General features: G+C 42.2%; 1 protein-coding gene across 2 annotated transcripts in view; it reads right to left on the bottom strand.

Annotated features, from left to right (window-relative positions):
- LOC110509413 (serine/threonine-protein kinase PAK 3) overlaps positions 1-21,295 on the bottom strand; it is an 87,807-nt gene that overhangs the window by 2,859 nt on the left and 63,653 nt on the right. For both annotated transcript variants that reach the window (XM_036967364.2, XM_036967363.2), the window contains 3 exons: positions 5,626-5,725; positions 5,260-5,456; positions 5,021-5,158 (listed from right to left, as the gene is read on the bottom strand). In XM_036967364.2, coding sequence (XP_036823259.2) covers positions 5,021-5,158; positions 5,260-5,456; positions 5,626-5,725 — 435 coding nt within the window. The remainder of the gene's footprint in view (positions 1-5,020; positions 5,159-5,259; positions 5,457-5,625; positions 5,726-21,295) is intronic.

The following is a 21,295-nucleotide window of genomic DNA, read 5'->3' as shown; positions in this document are numbered from 1 at the left end:
AGGGGAATGCTCTGCAACCCTGCGTGTACAGACTGTGATTTAAGGTTAGAACTGTACACGTAACTGCCAGAATAAAGAAAACACGTGAGTTAATGAAGGATACTAAGTATATTAAAGCAGGTGCTTCCACACAAGTGTGGTTCCTGAGTTAATTAACCACTTAACATCCCATCATGCTTAGGGTCATGTATAAAAATGTTGTTTCCCGTTTCTTTTACAATGCACTCATATTTACATGTTCTAATGGTATCAGGTATTTCTTTATATTTTGTGTTAAAATAAAGAAAATTATATTTGCCTCATTTGCGTACATACACAGGATATATTTTCATATATGAATATACACTGCTCAAAAAAATAAAGGGAACACTTAAACAACACAATGTAACTCCAAGTCAATCACACTTCTGTGAAATCTAACTGTCCACTTAGGAAGCAACACTGATTGACAATAAATTTCACATGCTGTTGCGCAAATGGAATAGACAACAGGTGGAAATTATAGGCAATTAGCAAGACACCCCCAATAAAGGAGTGGTTCTGCAGGTGGTGACCACAGACCACTTCTCAGTTCCTATGCTTCCTGGCTGAGGTTTTGGTCACTTTTGAATGCCGGCGGTGCTTTCACTCTAGTGGTAGCATGAGACGGAGTCTACAACCCACACAAGTGGCTCAGGTAGCGCAGCTCATCCAGGATGGCACATCAATGCGAGCTGTGGTAAGAAGGTTTGCTGTGTCTGTCAGCGTAGTGCCAGAGCATGGAGGCCCTACCAGGAGACAGGCCAGTACATCCAGAGACGTGGAGGAGGCCGTAGGAGGGCAACAACCCAGCAGCAGGACCGCTACCTCCGCCTTTGTGCAAGGAGGAGCACTGCCAGAGCCCTGCAAAATGACCTCCAGCAGGCCACAAATGTGCATGTGTCTGCTCAAACGGTCAGAAACAGACGCCATGAGGGTGGTATGAGGGCCCGACGTCCACAGGTGGGGGTTGTGCTTACAGCCCAACACCGTGCAGGACGTTTGGCATTTGCCAGAGAACACCAAGATTGGCAAATTCGCCACTGGCGCCCTGTGCTCTTCACAGATGAAAGCAGGTTCACACTGAGCACAGGACAGACGTGACAGAGTCTGGAGACGCCGTGGAGAACGTTCTGCTGCCTGCAACATCCTCCAGCATGACCGGTTTGGCGGTGGGTCAGTCATGGTGTGGGGTGGCATTTCTTTGGGGGGCCGCACAGCCCTCCATGTGCTCGCCAGAGGTAGCCTGACTGCCATTAGGTACCGAGATGAGATCCTCAGACCCCTTGTGAGATCATATGCTGGTGCGGTTGGCCCTGGGTTCCTCCTAATGCAAGACAATGCTAGACCTCATGTGGCTGGAGTGTGTCAGCAGCTCCTGCAAGAGGAAGGCATTGATGCTATGGACTGGCCCGCCCGTTCCCCAGACCTGAATCCAATTGAGCACATCTGGGACATCATGTCTCGCTCCATCCACCAACGCCACGTTGCACCACAGACTGTCCAGGAGTTGGCGGATGCTTTAGTCCAGGTCTGGGAGGAGATCCCTCAGGAGACCATCCGCCAACTCATCAGAAGCATGCCCAGGTGTTGTAGGGAGGTCATACAGGCACGTGGAGGCCACACACACTACTGAGCCTCATTTAGACTTGTTTTAAGGACATTACATCAAAGTTGGATCAGCCTGTAGTGTGGTTTTCCACTTTAATTTTGAGTGTGACTCCAAATCCAGACCTCCATGGGTTGATAAATTTGATTTCCATTGATAATTTTTGTGTAATTTTGTTGTCAGCACATTCAACTATGTAAAGAAAAAAGTATTTAATAAGAATATTTCATTCATTCAGATCTAGGATGTGTTATTTTAGTGTTCCCTTTATTTTTTTGAACAGTGTATTTTAAATGAGAACTTTATTTTGAGGGGTATACATTTTTTGTGGAATTGAAAAAAGTAATCTTTCTTATGATGTAAATGTCTATCTGATGTGTTAAATCCCAGACAAAGCTTTAGCAATCTTATGGATGCAACGGAAAGACAATGCATTGCATTGAGCCCATTTCAGCCAGGTGTGTTTGACAGGTCATTACAAACATAATGTGATAACGTTAACGGGAAAAAACGACAGCCACAAGCAAGAGTATGAAAGAGTCGCAGGAGTAAAATGAAAGCGATCAATCCAGCCAGATTTAAGTAACAAGTGTATTTTGCACCCCTCAGGACATAGATGGCTGAAAAGACAGCTCCTCAGGTGGGTGTGGCATGCATGTTGGTATAGTAATGTAGGAGTAGACTAGTTGGTGTTTTGGGTTATGTTAGAGTGGTCAGGTTTAGGTTAGGGTTATGTTAGAGTTGTCAGATTTAGGGTTATGTCAGAGTGGTCAGGGTTGGGTTATGTCAGAGTGGTCAGGGTTGGGTTATGTCAGAGTGGTCAGGGTTGGGTTATGTCAGAGTGGTCAGGGTTGGGTTATGTCAGAGTGGTCAGGTTTAGGTTAGTGTTATGTTAGAGTGGTCAGGTTTAGCTTAGGGTTATGTCAGAGTGGTCAGGGTTGGGTTATGTCAGAGTGGTCAGGGTTGGGTTATGTCAGAGTGGTCAGGGTTGGGTTATGTTAGAGTGGTCAGGGTTGGGTTATGTCAGAGTGGTCAGGGTTGGGTTATGTCAGAGTGGTCAGGGTTGGGTTATGTCAGAGTGGTCAGGGTTGGGTTATGTCAGAGTGGTCAGGGTTGGGTTATGTCAGAGTGGTCAGGGTTGGGTTATGTCAGAGTGGTCAGGGTTGGGTTATGTTAGAGTGGTCAGGGTTGGGTTATGTCAGAGTGGTCAGGGTTGGGTTATGTCAGAGTGGTCAGGGTTGGGTTATGTTAGAGTGGTCAGGGTTGGGTTATGTTAGAGTGGTCGGTTTAGGTTAGGGTTGTTAGAGTGGTCAGGTTTAGGTTAGGGTTATGCTAGAGTGGTCAGGTTTAGGTTAGGGTTATGCTAGAGTGGTCAGGTTTAGGTTAGGGTTATGCTAGAGTGGTCAGATTTGGGTTATGCTAGAGTGGTCAGGGTTGGGTTATGCTAGAGTGGTCAGGGTTGGGTTATGCTAGAGTGGTCAGGGTTGGGTAATGCTAGAGTGGTCAGGGTTGGGTAATGCTAGAGTGGTCAGGGTTGGGTTATGCTAGAGTGGTCAGGGTTGGGTTATGCTAGAGTGGTCAGGGTTGGGTTATGCTAGAGTGGTCAGGGTTGGGTTATGTCAGAGTGGTCAGGGTTGGGTTATGTTAGAGTGGTCAGGGTTGGGTTATGTCAGAGTGGTCAGGGTTGGGTTATGTCAGAGTGGTCAGGGTTGGGTTATGTCAGAGTGGTCAGGGTTGGGTTATGTCAGAGTGGTCAGGGTTGGGTTATGTTAGAGTGGTCGGTTTAGGTTAGGGTTGTTAGAGTGGTCAGGTTTAAGTTAGGGTTATGCTAGAGTGGTCAGGTTTAGGTTAGGGTTATGCTAGAGTGGTCAGATTTGGGTTATGCTAGAGTGGTCAGGGTTGGGTTATGCTAGAGTGGTCAGGGTTGGGTTATGCTAGAGTGGTCAGGGTTGGGTAATGCTAGAGTGGTCAGGGTTGGGTAATGCTAGAGTGGTCAGGGTTGGGTTATGCTAGAGTGGTCAGGGTTGGGTTATGCTAGAGTGGTCAGGGTTGGGTTGTGCTAGAGTGGTCAGGGTTGGGTTATGCTAGAGTGGTCAGGGTTGGGTTATGCTAGAGTGGTCAGGGTTGGGTAATGCTGGAGTGGTCAGGGTTGGGTAATGCTAGAGTGGTCAGGGTTGGGTTATGCTAGAGTGGTCAGGGTTGGGTTATGCTAGAGTGGTCAGGGTTGGGTTTGCTAGAGTGGTCAGGGTTGGGTTATGCTAGAGTGGTCAGGGTTGGGTAATGCTAGAGTGGTCAGGGTTGGGTTTGCTAGAGTGGTCAGGGTTGGGTAATGTTAGAGCGGTCAGGTTTAGGTTAGGGTTATGTTAGAGTGGTCAGGGTTGGGTTATGTTAGAGTGGTCAGGTTTAGGTTAGGGTTATGTTAGTGGTCAACTTTGGGTTATGTTAGAGTGGTCAGGTTTAGGTTAGGGTTATGTTAGATTAGTCAGGTTTAGGTTAGGGTTATGTTAGTGGTCAGCTTTGGGTTATGTTAGAGTGGTCAGGTTTAGGTTATGTTAGAGTGGTCAAGTTTAGGTTAGGGTTATGTTAGAGTGGTCAGGGTTGGGTTATGTTAGAGTGGTCAGGTTTAGGTTAGGGTTATGTTAGAGTGGTCAAGTTTAGATTAGGGTTATGTTAGAGTGGTCAGGTTTAGGTTAGGGTTATGTTAGAGTGGTCAAGTTTAGGTTAGGGTTATGTTAGAGTGGTCAGGGTTGGGTTATGTTAGAGTGGTCAGGTTTAGGTTAGGGTTATGTTAGAGTGGTCAAGTTTAGGTTAGGGTTATGTTAGAGTGGTCTGGTTTAGGTTAGGGTTATGTTAGAGTAGTCAGGTTTAGGTTAGGGTTATGTTAGAGTGGTCTGGTTTAGGTTAGGGTTATGTTAGAGTAGTCAGGTTTAGGTTAGGGTTATGTTAGTGGTCAGCTTTGGGTTAGGGTTATGTTAGTGGTCAGCTTTGGGTTATGTTAGAGTGGTCAAGTTTAGGTTAGGGTTATGTTAGAGTGGTCAGGTTTAGGTTAGGGTTATGTTAGAGTGGTCAGGTTTAGGCTAGGGTTATGTTAGAGTGGTCAGGGTTGGGTTATGTTAGAGTGGTCAGGTTTAGGCTAGGGTTATGTTAGAGTGGTCAGGGTTGGGTTATGTTAGAGTGGTCAGGTTTAGGTTAGGGTTATGTTAGTGGTCAGCTTTGGGTTATGTTAGAGTGGTCAGGTTTAGGCTAGGGTTATGTTAGAGTGGTCAGGGTTGGGTTATGTTAGAGTGGTCAGGTTTAGGTTAGGGTTATGTTAGTGGTCAGCTTTGGGTTATGTTAGAGTGGTCAGGTTTACATAGGTTATGTTTTGGTGGTCAGGGTGGGGTTGTTGTGTACCTGGAGGAGCTCCTTGGCTGAGCCTCTGCGGTCCACGTCCATCTCCAGGCAGCGGTTGAGGAAGTCTCTGAACACGGAGGTCAGACGCTCAGGGTTCTGCAGCTCTGGAGTCCCGTTGGTGGCGATTAGGTACAGGGCCTGAGGAGATGGAAAGAGGGGTGGAGAGGGCCAATCAGTTACTGATCAAATAGTATATCCCTGGATGTGTGTGTAGTGTAGATGGTGTGTTTCAGTCTTACCCTGAGAGGGTTCTCATTAAGGTAGGGAGGTTCTCCCTCCACCATCTCTATAGCCATGATACCCAGGGACCAGATGTCCACCTTGGGCCCGTAGGCCTTACGGGTCACGACCTCGGGTGCCATCCAATAGGGCGTGCCCACCATGGTGCTTCGCTTGTTCTGCTCTGGGGTGATCTGGGCACAGAACCCAAAGTCGGCTGCAGGGAGAGAGAAACACGTCAGACATTGTTTTCAACTCCACTCATTTCCCACATGACTCTTTCCCCCAATCCCATCCATTTCCACATGACTCTCTCTACCAACATACCATTGACTGCATCATTCCACCCTGGTCCCTGCCTGTCCCCTACTGGTGAGGTTACTTACTGAGCTTGACTGAGCCGTCCATGCCCAGCAGGATGTTGTCACTCTTGATGTCTCTGTGGATCACCTGGTTGGAGTGCAGGAAGTCCAGAGCCTGCAGACACTGTAGAGAGTGGAGACACAGACACATTTCTCCCAATTAAGATCTTTAAAATAACCACAACAGCCTTGATCTCTGAACCAAGTTTTTTAGTACTATATCTCTTGACACATTGATGAAAATAATCATGGCCTCTAAACCTTCAAGCTGCATACTGGACCCTATTCCAACTAAACTACTGAAAGAGCTGCTTCCTGTGCTTGGCTCTCCTATGTTGAACATAATAAATGGCTCTCTATCCACCGGATGTGTACCAAACTCACTAAAAGTGGCAGTAATAAAACCTCTCTTGAAAAAGCCAAACCTTGAACCAGAAAATATAAAAAACTATCGGCCTATATCGAATCTCAAATTTTAGAAAAAGCTTCCTGAAGACAAACAATGTATATAACATGCTTAATCCGGCTTTAGACCCCATCATAGCACTGAGACTGCACTTGTGAAGGTGGTAAATGACTGTTTAATGGCGTCAGACCGAGGCTCTGCATCTGTCCTTGTGCTCCTAGACCTTAGTGCTGCTTTTGATACCATCGATCACCACATTCTTTTGGAGAGATTGGAAACCCAAATTGGTCAACACGGACAAGTTCTGGCCTGGTTTAGATCTTATCTGTTGGAAAGATATCTGTTTGTCTCTGTGGATGGTTTGCCCTCCAATAAATTAACTGTACATTCAGGTGTTCCTCAAGGCTCTGTTTTAGGACCATTATTGTTTTCACTATATATTTTACCTCTTGGTGTTGTCATTCGGGAATCATAATGTTAACTTTCACTGCTATGCGGACGACACACAGCTGTACATGTCGATGAAACATGGTGAAGCCCCAAAATTGCCCTTTTTGGAAGCCTGTGTTTCAGACATAAGGAAGTGAAGGCGGCAAATCTTCTACTTTTAAACTCGGACAAAACAGAGATGCTTGTTCTAGGTCCCAAGAAAAAATAGATATTCTGTTGAATCTGACAATTAATATTGATGGTTGTACAGTCGTCTCAATTAAAACTGTGAAGGACCTCGGCGTTACTCTGGACCCTGATCTCTCTTTTGACGAACATATCAAGACTGTTTCAAGGACAGCTTTTTTACATCTACATAACATTGCAAAAATCTGAAACTTTCTGTCCAAAAATGATGCCCAAAAATGAATACATGCTTTTGTCACTTCTAGGTTAGACCACTGCAATGCTCTACTGTCACGGCCGTCTGAAGAAGAGGACCAAAGCGCAGCGTGGTGAGCGTACATATTCCCTTTATTAGAAATGACGCCGACAAAAACAATAAACAATACAAAACAACCGTGAAGCTTATGGGCTATGTGCCACAAACAAAGTTAACTACCCCCAATCACAGGTGGGAGGGCTGCCTAAGTATGGTTCCCAATCAGCGACAACGATAGACAGCTGTCCCTGATTGAGAACCATACCCGGCCAAAACAAAGAAATACAAAACATAGAAAATAGAATGCCCACCCAAATCACACCCTGACCAAACCAAAATAGAGACATAAAAACCTCAGGGCGTGACATCTACTTTCCGGCTACCTGGATAAAGCACTAAATAAATTTCAGTTAGTGCTAAATAAGGCTGCTAGAATCTAGACTAGAACAAAAAAATGTGATCATATTACTCCAGTGCCAGCCTTTCTACACTGGCTTCCTGTTAAGGCAAGGGCTGATTTCAAGGTTTTTTACTGCTAACCTACAAAGCATTACATGGGCTTGCTCCTACCTATCTTTCCGATTTGGTCCTGCCGTACATACCTACACGTACGCTATGGTCACAAGATGCAGGCCTCCTTACTGTCCCTAGAATTTCTAAGCAAACATCAGGAGGCAGGGCTTTCTCCTATAGAGCTCAATTTTTATGGAATGGTCTGCCTATCCATGTGAGAGACACAGACTCGGTCTCAACCTTTAAGACTTTACTCAAGACTTTACTCTTCAGTAGGTCCTATGATTGAGTGTAGTCTGGCTCAGGAGTGTGAAGGTGAACGGAAAGGCACTGGAGTAACGAACCGCCCTTGCTGTCTCTGCCTGGCCGATTCCCCTCTCTCCACTGGGATTCTCTGCCTCTAACCCTAGTACAGGGGCTGAGTCACTGGCTTACTGGTGCTCTTCCATGCCGTCCCTAGGAGGGGTGCGTCACTTGAGTGGGTTGAGTCACTGACGTGATCTTCCTGTCCGGGTTGGCGCCCCCCCTTGGGTTGTGCCGTGGCAGAGATCTTTGTGGGCTATACTCAGCCTTGTATCAGGATGCTAAGTTGGTGGTTGAAGAGATCCTTCCAGTGGTGTGGGGGCTGTGCTTTGGCAAAGTGGGTGGGGTTATATCCTGCCTGTTTGGCCCTGTCCGGGAGTCGGACGGGGCCACAGTGTCTCCCGACCCCTCCTGTCTCAGCCTCCAGTATTTATGCTGCAGTAGTTTATATCTCGGGGGGCTAGGGTCAGTCTGTTATATCTGGAGTATTTCTCCTGTCTTATCCGGTGTCCTGTGTGAATTTAAGTATGCTCTCTCTAATTCACTCTCTCGCTCTCTGAGGAGCTGAGCCCTAGGACAATTTCTCAGGACTACCTGGCCTGATGACTCCTTGCTGTCTCCGGTCCACCTGGCCGTGCTGCTGCTCCAGTTTCAACTGTTCTGCCTGCGGCTATGGAACTCTGACCTGTTCACGAGACGTGCTACCTGTCCCAGACCTGCTGTTTTCAACTCTCTAGAGACAGCAGGAGCAGTAGAGATACTCTGAATGATTGGCTATGAAAAGCCAACTGACATTTACTCCTGAGGTGCTTACCTGTTGCACCTTCTACAACCACTGTGATTATTATTTTTTGACCCTGTTGGTCATCTATGAACATTTGAACATCTTGGCCATGTTCTGTTTTAATCTCCACCCTGCACAGCCAGAAGAGGACTGGCCACCCCTCATAGCCTGGTTCCTCTCTAGGTTTCTTCCTAGGTTCTGGCCTTTCTAGGGAGTTTTTCCTAGCCACCGTGCTACACCTGCATTGCTTGCTGTTTGGGGTTTTAGGCTGGGTTTCTGTACAGCACTTTGTGACATCAGCTGATGTAAAAAGGGCTTTATAAATACATTTGATTGATTGATTGATTGATATTTAATATGAACAGTGGAGAAGACAGGGGTTACAGTGGAGATGTTGGAGGTTACAGTGGAGAAGACAGAGGACAGTGGAGAAGACAGAGGTTACCGTGGAGAAGACAGAGATTACAGTGGAGAAGACAGAGGTTACAGTGGAGAAGACAGATGTTACTGTGGAGAAGACAGAGATTACAGTGGAGAAGACAGAGGTTACAGTGGAGAAGACAGAGGTTACAGTGGAGAAGACAGATTACAGTGGAGAAGGCAGAGGTTCCAAATCAAATCAAATTTTATTTGTCACATGCCTCGAATACAACAACACCTTACAGTGAAATGCTTACTTAGAAGCCCTTAACCAACAATGCAGTTTTAAGAAAATACCTAACAATTAATAAATGTAACAAATAATAACAAATAATTAAAGAGCAGTAGTAAAATAACAATAGCGAGGCTATATACAGAGGGTACCGGCACAGACTCAATGTGTGGGGGCACCTGTTAGCAGCAGCGTAAATGGGGGGTGGGGGCAATGCAAATAGTCTGTAAAAGCCATTTGATTAGATGTTGAGGAGTTTTATGGCTTGGGGGTAGAGCTATTTAGAAACCTCTTGGACCTGGACTTGGTGCTCCGGTAGCGCTTTCCTTGCGGTAGCAGAGAGAACCGTCTATGACTAGGGTGGCTGGAGTCTTTGACCATTTTTAGGGCCTTCCTCTGACACCGCCTGGTATAGAGGTCCTGGATGGCAGGAAGCTTGGCCCCAGTGATGGCCCAGTACATCGGCCCCGGTGATGTACTGGGCCGTACGCACTACCCTCTGTAGTGCCGTGCGGTCGGAGGTCGAGCAGTTGCCATACCAGGCAGTGATGCAACCAGTCAGGATGCTCTCGATGGGGCAGCTGTAGAACCTTTTGAGGATCTAAGGACCCATGCCAAATCTTTTCAGTCTCCTGAGGGAGAATAGGCTTGTCGTGCCCTGTGTTTGGACCATGATAGTTTGTTGGTCATGTGGAAGCTCTCAACCCCCTCCATTATAGCCCTGTCGATGTGAATGGGAGTGTCCACGGGCCCTCCTTTTCCTGTAGTCCATGATCAGCTTTGTCTTGATTGCGTTGAGGTGACTGGTGAGGGGTTGACAATAGAGGACTGTCACTGAGGGGTAGTAACTGGTAAGGGGTTGACAATAGAGGACTGTCACTGAGGGGTAGTAACTGGTAAGGGGTTGACAGTAGAGGACTGCCACTAAGGGGTGGTAACTGGTAAGGGGTTGACAGTAGAGGACTGCCACTTAGGGGTAGTAACTGGTAAGGGGTTGACAGCAGAGGTCTGTCACTGAGGGGTGGTAACTAGGGTTGAATTGCAGAAACACGGTTACTGAGACTTACCGAGTTTACAGCACAAAACCACACCCTTTTCCCGGGATAAATAATGGCAAGAAACCGGTAAATTATTATAAGTTATTTATATGAACAGCATGGCGTGAAATGGAACTGTTTAATTACATGCAATGTCGAAATCTGGCTTCTCTATGGCCTCTGCATGATGAAGAGAGGAGAGCTCATCTCAGTATGGAGCACTTCACAATGCATGTAGACCTAGCATCTCACCATGGTGACGTTATTTCTTGTGACATGTAGACCTAGCATCTCACCATGGTGACGTTATTTCTTGTGACAGGTAGACCTAGCATCTCACCATGGTGACGTTATTTCTTGTGACAGGTAGACCTAGCATCTCACCATGGTGACGTTATTTCTTGTGACAGGTAGACCTAGCATCTCACCATGGTGACGTTATATCTTGTGACAGGTAGACCTAGCATCTCACCATGGTGACGTTATTTCTTGTAACAGGTAGACCTAGCATCTCACCATGGTGACGTTATTTCTTGTGACAGGTAGACCTAGCATCTCACCATGGTGACGTTATTTCTTGTGACAGGTAGACCTAGCATCTCACCATGGTGACGTTATTTCTTGTGACGGGTAGACCTAGCATCTCACCATGGTGACGTTATTTCTTGTGACATGTAGACCTAGCATCTCACCATGGTGACGTTATTTCTTGTGACAGGTAGACCTAGAATCTCACCATGGTGACGTTATTTCTTGTGACAGGTAGACCTAGCATCTCACCATGGTGACGTTATTTCTTGTGACAGGTAGACCTAGCATCTCACCATGGTGACGTTATTTCGTTGTGACAGGTAGACCTAGCATCTCACCATGGTGACGTTATTTCTTGTGACAGGCAGACCTAGCATCTCACCATGGTGACGTTATTTCTTGTGACAGGTAGACCTAGCATCTCACCATGGTGACGTTATTTCTTGTGACAGGTAGACCTAGCATCTCACCATGGTGACGTTATTTCTTGTGACAGGTAGACCTAGCATCTCACCATGGTGACGTTATTTCTTGTGACGGGTAGACCTAGCATCTCACCATGGTGACGTTATTTCTTGTGACAGGTAGACCTAGAATCTCACCATGGTGACGTTATTTCTTGTGACAGGTAGACCTAGCATCTTACCATGGTGACGTTATTTCTTGTGACAGGTAGACCTAGCATCTCACCATGGTGACGTTATTTCGTTGTGACAGGTAGACCTAGCATCTCACCATGGTGACGTTATTTCTTGTGACAGGCAGACCTAGCATCTCACCATGGTGACGTTATTTCTTGTGACAGGTAGACCTAGCATCTCACCATGGTGACGTTATTTCTTGTGACAGGTAGACCTAGCATCTCACCATGGTGACGTTATTTGTGACGGGTAGACCTAGCATCTCACCATGGTGACGTTATTTATTGTGACAGGTAGACCTACATTGACTGCAGCATAGCCTATACTACTGTAAGGTCCAAATGCGTGTCTAAATTACACATCTCCTTCTGGCTTTCGGGGTTCACCATGTTTAATTACAGCTGCAGAGTTTTAAAACAGCCTATCACTCGAAAATGGATGCTTTAAATCAGAGCATGTGTGAGCAGTCTCTCTCTCCATCAATTCCATTCAAATTGCATCCAAAATAGATCATCCTGTTAAAGATGGATATACTGTATATGTCCTAGCCTCCTCTTTCAGCTAATTAATGATGGATTATGCATAATGAGCTTCTAACTTATAGCCTCTGTCTCTTGCGCAATATGCACTCACCTCCGGCTTCTCTCTTTAAAAAAACTCTCCTTAGCTCTTGAGTCCCATGCAGGAAGAGCCAGACTAGAATAGCTTGATGGGAAAAAGAATGTTTGCATTTATCATACCGGTAGACTATTTGAAGAGGGACAAATGCTCTTGCTTGCTGAATGTTAAATACAGAAGCCAATAGAACTCACAGGTAGTTTGAAAGAAGAGTGAACCCGTGATGATGGTAGGCTATAGCAGTTATTTATTCAGACCCATAACCCTTCAATCTTCCTGAAGAGAAGTGAAAGCCTTCTGCATTTAGTTCTAGTCCTATATTATTCATGGGTGTCATTAGAATGATGGATATAAGGACAACGAAACATATTTAATTTAACTGTTGAAAGCGACGAAGGAATGAAGCAACAATAGAGAGAGAAAGAGGCGATGGCTAAAAACATTATGGGAAATATTATGAAAGGTATACAGTTGAAGTCGGAAGTTTACAAACACTTAGGTTGGAGTCATTAAAACTCGTTTTTCAACCACTCCACAAATTTCTTGTTAACAAAGTATAGTTTTGGCAAGTCGGTTAGGACATCTACTTTGTGCATGACACAAGTCATTTTTCCAACAATTGTTTACAGACAGATTATTTCACTTATAATTCACTGTATCACAATTCCAGTGGGTCAGATGTTAACATACACTAAGTTGACTGTGCCTTTAAACAGCTTGGAAAATTCCAGAAAATGATGTCATGGCTTTAGAAGCTTCTGATTTACATAATTTGAGTCAACTGGAGGTGTACCTGTGGATGTATTTCAAGGCCTACCTTCAAACTCAGTGCCTCTTTGCTTGACATCATGGGAAAATCCAAAGAAATCAGCCAAGACCTCAGAAAAAGATTGTAGACCTCCACAAGTCTGGTTCATCCTTGGGAGCAATTTCCAAATGCCTAATTTCCAGACCTACTGGTCTGATGAAACAAAAATAGAACTGTTTGGCCATAATGACCATCGTTAGGATTGGAGGAAAAAGAGGGAGGCTTGCAAGCCGAAGAACACCATCCCAACCATGAAGCAAGGGGGTGGCAGCATCATGTTGTCGGGGTGCTTTCCTGCAGGAGGGACTGGTGCACTTCACAAAATAGATAGCATCATGAGGAGGAGAATTAGGTGGATATATTGAAAACACATCTCAAGACATCAGTTAAAGCTTGGTCGCAAATGGGTCTTCCAAATGGACAATGACCCCAAGCATACTTCCAAAGTTGTGGCAAAATGGCCTAACTCAGTTACACCAGCTCTATCAGGAGGAATGGTCTAAAATTCACCCAACTTATTGTGGGAAACTTGTGGAAGGCTACCTGAAATGTTTGACCCGAGTTAAACAATTTAAAGGCAATGCTACCAAGTACTATTTGGGTGTATGTCAATTTCTGACCCACTGGGAATGTGATGAAAGAAATAAAAGCTGAAATAAATCATTCTCTCCACTATTATTCTGACATTTCACATTCTTAAAATAAAGTGGTGATCCTAACTGACCTAAGACAGGGAATTTTTACTTGGATTAAATGTCAGGAATTGTGAAAAAACTGAGTTTAAATGTATTTGGCTAAGGCGTACGTAAACTTCTGACTTCAACTGTATATGCGTCAGCCTACTAATCATAAAAATAGGCCCTATTATATTTCAAAATTAAAATCAAATTCGCTAGCCTATACTTTTGCTAGCCTATAACCTTTGTAGGCCGCGTGTGTTGCACCAGAATCACATGAATCACATGTTCACCAGAATCACATGTTCTCTTCTGCTTTATCATGGTTTGAATGATATGCATAATTCCAATCCATATAATACAGAATAATACAATACAGTAAGAGTCCACACTCAAAACGATACGCCTACTGGATCTAGTTTCATTCATTTACCCAGGAGCATTTAAACTCAGCAAAAAAAAGAAACGTCCTCTCACTGTCAACTGCGTTCATTTTCAGCAAACTTAACATGTGAACAACGGCGACATAAACTGAACATGTTCCACAGACATGTGACTAACAGAAATGGAGTAATGTGTCCCTGAACAAAGGGGGAGGTCAAAATCAAAAGTAACAGTCAGTACCTGGTGTGGCCACCAGCTGCATTAAGTACTGCAGTGCTTCTCCTCATGGACTGCACCAGATTTGCCAGTTCTTGCTGTGCGATGTTACCCCACTCTTCCACCAAGGCACCTGCAAGTTCCCTGACATTTCTGGGGGGAATGGCTCTCGCCCTCATCCTCCGATCCAACAGGACCCAGACGTGTTCAATGGGATTGAATTCCAGGCTCTTCGCTGGCCATGGCAGAACACTGACATTCCTGTCTTGCAGGAAATAATGCACAGAACGAGCGGTATGGCTGGTGGCATTGTCATGCTGGAGGGTCATGTCAGGATGAGCCTGCAGGAAGGGTACCACATAAGGGAGGAGGATGTCTTCCCTGTAACGCACAGCGTTGAGATTGCCTGCAATGACAACAAGCTCAGTCCGATGATGATGTGACACACCGCCCCAGACCATGACGGACCCTCCACCTCCAAATTGATCCCGCTCCAGAGTACAGGCCTCTGTGTAACGCTCATTCCTTCGACGTCCATCACCCCAGCTGAGACAAAACCGTGACTCGTCAATAAAGAGCACTTCTTGCCAGTCCTGCCTGGTCCAGCAATGGCGGGTTTGTGCCCATAGGCGACGTTGTTGCCGGGGATGTGGAGGTGAGGACCTGCTTTACAACAGGCCTACAAGCCCTCAGTCTAGCCTCTCTCAGCTTATTGTGGACAGTCTGAGCACTGATGGAGGGATTGTGCGTTCCTGGTGTAACTCGGTTGTTGTTGTTGCCATCCTGTACCTGTCTCGCAGGTGTGATGTTCGGATGTACCGATCCTGTGCAGCTGTTGTTACACGTGGTCTGCCGCTGCGAGGTCGATCTGCTGTCCGTCCTGTCTCCTTGTAGCGCTGTCTTAGGCATCTCACGGTACGGACATTGCAATTTATTGCCCTGGCCACAATGCAGTCCTCATGCCTCCTTGCAGCATGCCTAAGGCACATTCACGCAGATAAGCAGGGATCCTGTGCATCTTTCTTTTGGAGTTTTTCCAGAGTCAGTAGAAAGGCCTCTTTGGTTTCCTAAGTTTTCATAACTGTGACCTTAATTGCCTACTGTCTGTAAGCTGTTAGTGTCTTAACGACCGTTCCACAGGTGCATGTTCATTAATTGTTTATGGTTCATTGAACAAGCATGGGAAACAGTGTTTAAACCCTTTACAATGAAGATTTGTGAACTTATTTGGATTTTTACTAATTATCGTTGAAAGACAGGGTCCTGAAAAGGGGACATTTCTTTTTTTGCTAAGCATAGCTAGATACATCTATTGGCTTTTATGTTTTTCTGTCGTGCGTAATGTGCAGTAGCCTAATGCCACAATTATTTAGAATTTTTTGGCTTGGGCTCATAAAATGTCTAATGTAGGGCTCATAAAATGTCTAATGTAGGGATCATAAAATGTTTAATATAGGGATCATAAAATGTCTAATGTATAGCTCATTAAATGTCTAACGTAGGGCTCATAAAATGTCTAATGTAGAGCTCATAAAATATCTAATGTAGGGCTCAATAAATGTCTAATGTAGGGCTCATAAAATGTCTAATGTAGGGCCCATAAAATGTTTAATATAGGGCTCATTAAATGTCTAATGTAGGGCTCATTAAATGTCTAATGTACGGCTCATAAAATGACTAATGTAGGGCTCATAAAATGTCTAATGTAGGGCTCATTAAATGTGTAATATAGGGCTCATTAAATGTCTAATGTAGGGCTCATTAAATGTCTAATGTAGGGCTCATAAAATGTCTAACGTAGGGCTCATATAATGTCTAATGTAGGGCTAATAAATTGTCTAATGTAGAGCTCAGTAAATGTCTAATGTAGGGCTCATTAAATGTATTTAATGTAGGGCTCATAAAATGTCTAATGTAGGGCTCATTAAATGTCTTTAATGTAGGGCTCATAAAATGTCTAATGTAGGGCTCATATAATGTCTAATGTAGGGCTCATATAATGTCTAATGTAGGGCTCATAAAATGTCTAATGTAGGGCTCATTAAATGTCTAATGTAGGGCTCATAAAATGTCTAACGTAGGGCTCATTAAATGTCTAATGTAGGGCTAATAAATTGTCTAATGTAGAGCTCAGTAAATGTCTAATGTAGGGCTCATTAAATGTCTAATGTAGGGCTCATATAATGTCTAAAGTAGGGCTAATAAATTGTCTAATGTAGAGCTCAGTAAATGTCTAATGTAGGGCTCATTAAATGTCTTTAATGTAGGGCTCATAAAATGTATAATGTAGGGCTCATTAAATGTCTTTAATGTAGGGCTCATAAAATGTCTAATGTAGGAATCATATAATGTCTAATGTAGGGCTCATATAATGTCTAATGTAGGGCTCATAAAATGTCCAATGTAGGGCTCATAAAATGTCTAATGTAGGGCTGATTAAATGTCTAATGTAGGGCTCATAAAATGTCTAATGTAGGGCTCATTAAATGTCTAATGTAGGGCTCATAAAATGTCTAATGTAGGGCTCAAAATGTCTAATGTAGGGTTCATAAAATGTCTAATGTAGGGCTCATTAAATGTCTAATGTAGGGCTCATAAAATGTCTAATGTAGGGCTCAAAATGTCTAATGTAGGGTTCATAAAATGTCTAATGTAGGGCTCATTAAATGTATAATGTAGGGCCCATAAAATGTTTAATATAGGGCTCATAACATGTCTAAAGTAGGGCTCATTAAATGTCTAATGTAAGGCTCATTAAATGTCTAATGTAGGGCTCATAAAATGTTTAATATAGGGATCATAAAATGTTTAATATAGGGCTCATAAAATGTCTAATGTAGGGCTCATAAAATATTTAATATAGGGCTCATAACATGTCTAATGTAGGGCATATTAAATGTCTAATGTAGGGCTCATTAAATGACTAATGTAGGGCTCATACAATGTCTAATGTAAGGCACTTTAAATGTCTAATGCAGGGTTCATTAAATGTCTAATGTAGGGCTCATAAAATGTCTAATGTGGGGCTCATTAAATTTCTAATGTAGGGTTCATAAATTGTCTAATGTAGAGCTCAGTAAATGTCTAATGTAGGGCTCATTAAATGTCTAATGTAGGGCTAATAAATTGTCTAATGTAGAGCTCAGTAAATGTCTAATGTAGGGCTCATTAAATGTCTTTAATGTAGGGCTCATAAAATGTTTAATGTAGGGCTCAATAAATGTCTAATGTAGGCCTCATAAAATGCTTAATATAGGGATCATAACATGTCTAATGTAGGGCACATTAAATGTCTAATGTAGGGCTCATTAAATGACTAATGTAGGGCTCATACAATGTCTAATGTAGGGCACTTTAAATGTCTAATGCAGGGTTCATTAAATGTCTAATGTGGGGCTCATTAAATGTCTAATGTAGGGCTCATAAAATGTCTAATGTAGGGCTCAAAATGTCTAATGTAGGGTTCATAAAATGTATAATGTAGGGCTCATTAAATGTCTAATGTAGGGCTCATAAAATGTCTAATGTAGGGCTCAAAATGTCTAATGTAGGGTTCATAAAATGTCTAATGTAGGGCTCATTAAATGTCTAATGTAGGGCCCATAAAATGTTTAATATAGGGTTTATAACATGTCTAAAGTAGGGCTCATTAAATGTCTAATGTAAGGCTCATTAAATGTCTAATGTAGGGCTCATAAAATGTTTAATATAGGGATCATAAAATGTTTAATATAGGGCTCATAAAATGTCTAATGTAGGGCTCATAAAATATTTAATATAGGGCTCATAACATGTCTAATGTAGGGCATATTAAATGTCTAATGTAGGGCTCATTAAATGACTAATGTAGGGCTCATACAATGTCTAATGTAGGGCACTTTAAATGTCTAATGCAGGGTTCATTAAATGTCTAATGTAGGGCTCATAAAATGTTTAATGTAGGGCATATTAAATGTCTAATGTAGGGCTCATTAAATGACTAATGTAGGGCTCATACAATGTCTAATGTAGGGCACTTTAAATGTCTAATGCAGGGTTCATTAAATGTCTAATGTAGGGCTCATAAAATGTCTAATGTGGGGCTCATTAAATTTCTAATGTAGGGTTCATAAATTGTCTAATGTAGAGCTCAGTAAATGTCTAATGTAGGGCTCATAAAATGTCTAATGTAGGGCTAATAAATTGTCTAATGTAGAGCTCAGTAAATGTCTAATGTAGGGCTCATTAAATGTCTTTAATGTAGGGGTCATAAAATTTTTAATGTAGGGCTCAATAAATGTCTAATGTAGGCCTCATAAAATGTTTAATATAGGGATCATAAAATGTTTAATATAGGGCTCATAAAATGTCTAATGTAGGGCTCATAAAATGTTTAATATAGGGCTCATAACATGTCTAATGTAGGGCACATTAAATGTCTAATGTAGGGCTCATTAAATGACTAATGTAGGGCTCATACAATGTCTAATGTAGGGCACTTTAAATGTCTAATGCAGGGTTCATTAAATGTCTAATGTAGGGCTCATAAAATGTCTAATGTGGGGCTCATTAAATGTCTAATGTAGGGTTCATAAATTGTCTAATGTAGAGCTCAGTAAATGTCTAATGTAGGGCCCATTAAATGTCTAATGTAGGGCTAATAAATTGTCTAATGTAGAGCTCAGTAAATGTCTAATGTAGGGCTCATTAAATGTCTTTAATGTAGGGCTCATAAAATGGTTAATGTAGGGCTCAGTAAATGTCTAATGTAGGGCTCATAAAATGTCTAATGTAGGGCCCATAAAATGTTTAATATAGGGCTCATTAAATGTCTAATGTAGGGCCCATAAAATGTTTAATATAGGGTTTATAACATGTCTAAAGTAGGGCTCATTAAATGTCTAATGTAAGGCTCATTAAATGTCTAATGTAGGGCTCATAAAATGTTTAATATAGGGATCATAAAATGTTTAATATAGGGCTCATAAATTGTCTAATGTAGGGCTCATAAAATATTTAATATAGGGCTCATAACATTTCTAATGTAGGGCATATTAAATGTCTAATGTAGGGCTCATTAAATGACTAATGTAGGGCTCATACAATGTCTAATGTAGGGCACTTTAAATGTCTAATGCAGGGTTCATTAAATGTCTAATGTAGGGCTCATAAAATGTCTAATGTGGGGCTCATTATATTTCTAATGTAGGGTTCATAAATTGTCTAATGTAGAGCTCAGTAAATGTCTAATGTAGGGCTCATTAAATGTCTAATGTAGGGCTAATAAATTGTCTAATGTAGAGCTCAGAAAATGTCTAATGTAGGGCTCATTAAATGTATTTAATGTAGGGCTCATAAAATGTTTAATGTAGGGCTCAATAAATGTCTAATGTAGGGCTCATAAAATGTTTAATGTAGGGCATATTAAATGTCTAATGTAGGGCTCATTAAATGACTAATGTAGGGCTCATTAAATGACTAATGTAGGGCTCATACAATGTCTAATGTAGGGCACTTTAAATGTCTAATGCAGGGTTCATTAAATGTCTAATGTAGGGCTCATAAAATGTCTAATGTGGGGCTCATTAAATTTCTAATGTAGGGTTCATAAATTGTCTAATGTAGAGCTCAGTAAATGTCTAATGTAGGGCTCATTAAATGTCTAATGTAGGGCTAATAAATTGTCTAATGTAGAGCTCAGTAAATGTCTAATGTAGGGCTCATTAAATGTCTTTAATGTAGGGCTCATAAAATGTTTAATGTAGGGCTCAATAAATGTCTAATGTAGGCCTCATAAAATGTTTAATATAGGGATCATAAAATGTTTAATATAGGGCTCATAAAATGTCTAATGTAGGGCTCATAAAATGTTTAATATAGGGCTCATAACATGTCTAATGTAGGGCACATTAAATGTCTAATGTAGGGCTCATTAAATGACTAATGTAGGGCTCATACAATGTCTAATGTAGGGCATATTAAATGTCTAATGCAGGGTTCATTAAATGTCTAATGTAGGGCTCATAAAATGTCTAATGTGGGGCTCATTAAATGTCTAATGTAGGGTTCATAAATTGTCTAATGTAGAGCTCAGTAAATGTCTAATGTAGGGCCCATTAAATGTCTAATGTAGGGCTAATAAATTGTCTAATGTAGAGCTCAGTAAATGTCTAATGTAGGGCTCATTAAATGTCTTTAATGTAGGGCTCATAAAATGGTTAATGTAGGGCTCAGTAAATGTCTAATGTAGGGCTCATAAAATGTCTAATGTAGAGCTCATAAAATGTCTAATGTAGGGCTCAATAAATGTCTAATGTAGGGCTCATAAAATGTCTAATGTAGGGCCCATAAAATGTTTAATATAGGGCTCATTAAATGTCTAGTGTAGGGCTCATTAAATGTCTAATATAGGGCTCATAAAATGTCTAATGTAGGGCTCATAAAATGTCTAATGTAGGGCTCATTAAATGTCTAATATAGGGCTCATTAAATGTCTAATGTAGGGCTCATTAAATGTATAATGTAGGGCTCATAAAATGTCTAAAGTAGGGCTCATTAAATGTCTAATGTAGGGCTAATAAATTGTCTAATGTAGAGCTCAGTAAATGTCTAATTTGGGCTCATTAAATGTCTTTAATGTAGGGCTCATAAAATGTCTAATGTAGGGCTCATATAATGTCTAATGTAGGGCTCATATAATGTCTAATGTAGGGCTCATAAATATGTCTAATGTGGGGCTCATAAAATGTCTAATGTAGGGCTGTTTAAATGTCTAATGTAGGGCTCATAAAATGTCTAATGTAGGGCTCATTAAATGTCTTTAATGTAGGGCTCATAAAATGTCTAATGTAGGGCTCATATAATGTCTAATGTAGGGCTCATATAATGTCTAATGTAGGGCTCATAAAATGTCTACTGTAGGGCTCATATAATGTCTAATGTAGGGCTCATAAAATGTCTAATGTAGGGCTCATAAAATGTCTAATGTAGGGCTGATTAAATGTCTAATGTAGGGCTCATAAAATGTCTAATGTAGGGCTCATTAAATGTCTAATGTAGGGCTCATAAAATGTCTAATGCAGGGGTCAAAATGTCTAATGTAGGGTTCATAAAATGTCTAAGGTTGGGCTCATTAAATGTCTAATGTAGGGCTCATTAAATGTCTAATGTAGGGCTCATAAAATGTCTAATGAAGGGCTCATAAAATGTCTAATGTAGGGCTCATTAAATGTCTAATGTAGGTCTCATAACATTTCTAATGTAGGGCTCATTAA

The sequence above is a fragment of the Oncorhynchus mykiss genome, chromosome 29 (genome assembly GCF_057628025.1).
Source record: "Oncorhynchus mykiss isolate SJ-2025 chromosome 29, ASM5762802v1, whole genome shotgun sequence".
Taxonomy (NCBI): domain Eukaryota; kingdom Metazoa; phylum Chordata; class Actinopteri; order Salmoniformes; family Salmonidae; genus Oncorhynchus; species Oncorhynchus mykiss.
Note: the sequence above shows the minus strand (reverse complement) of the source record. Positions and strands in the feature narration are given on the sequence as shown.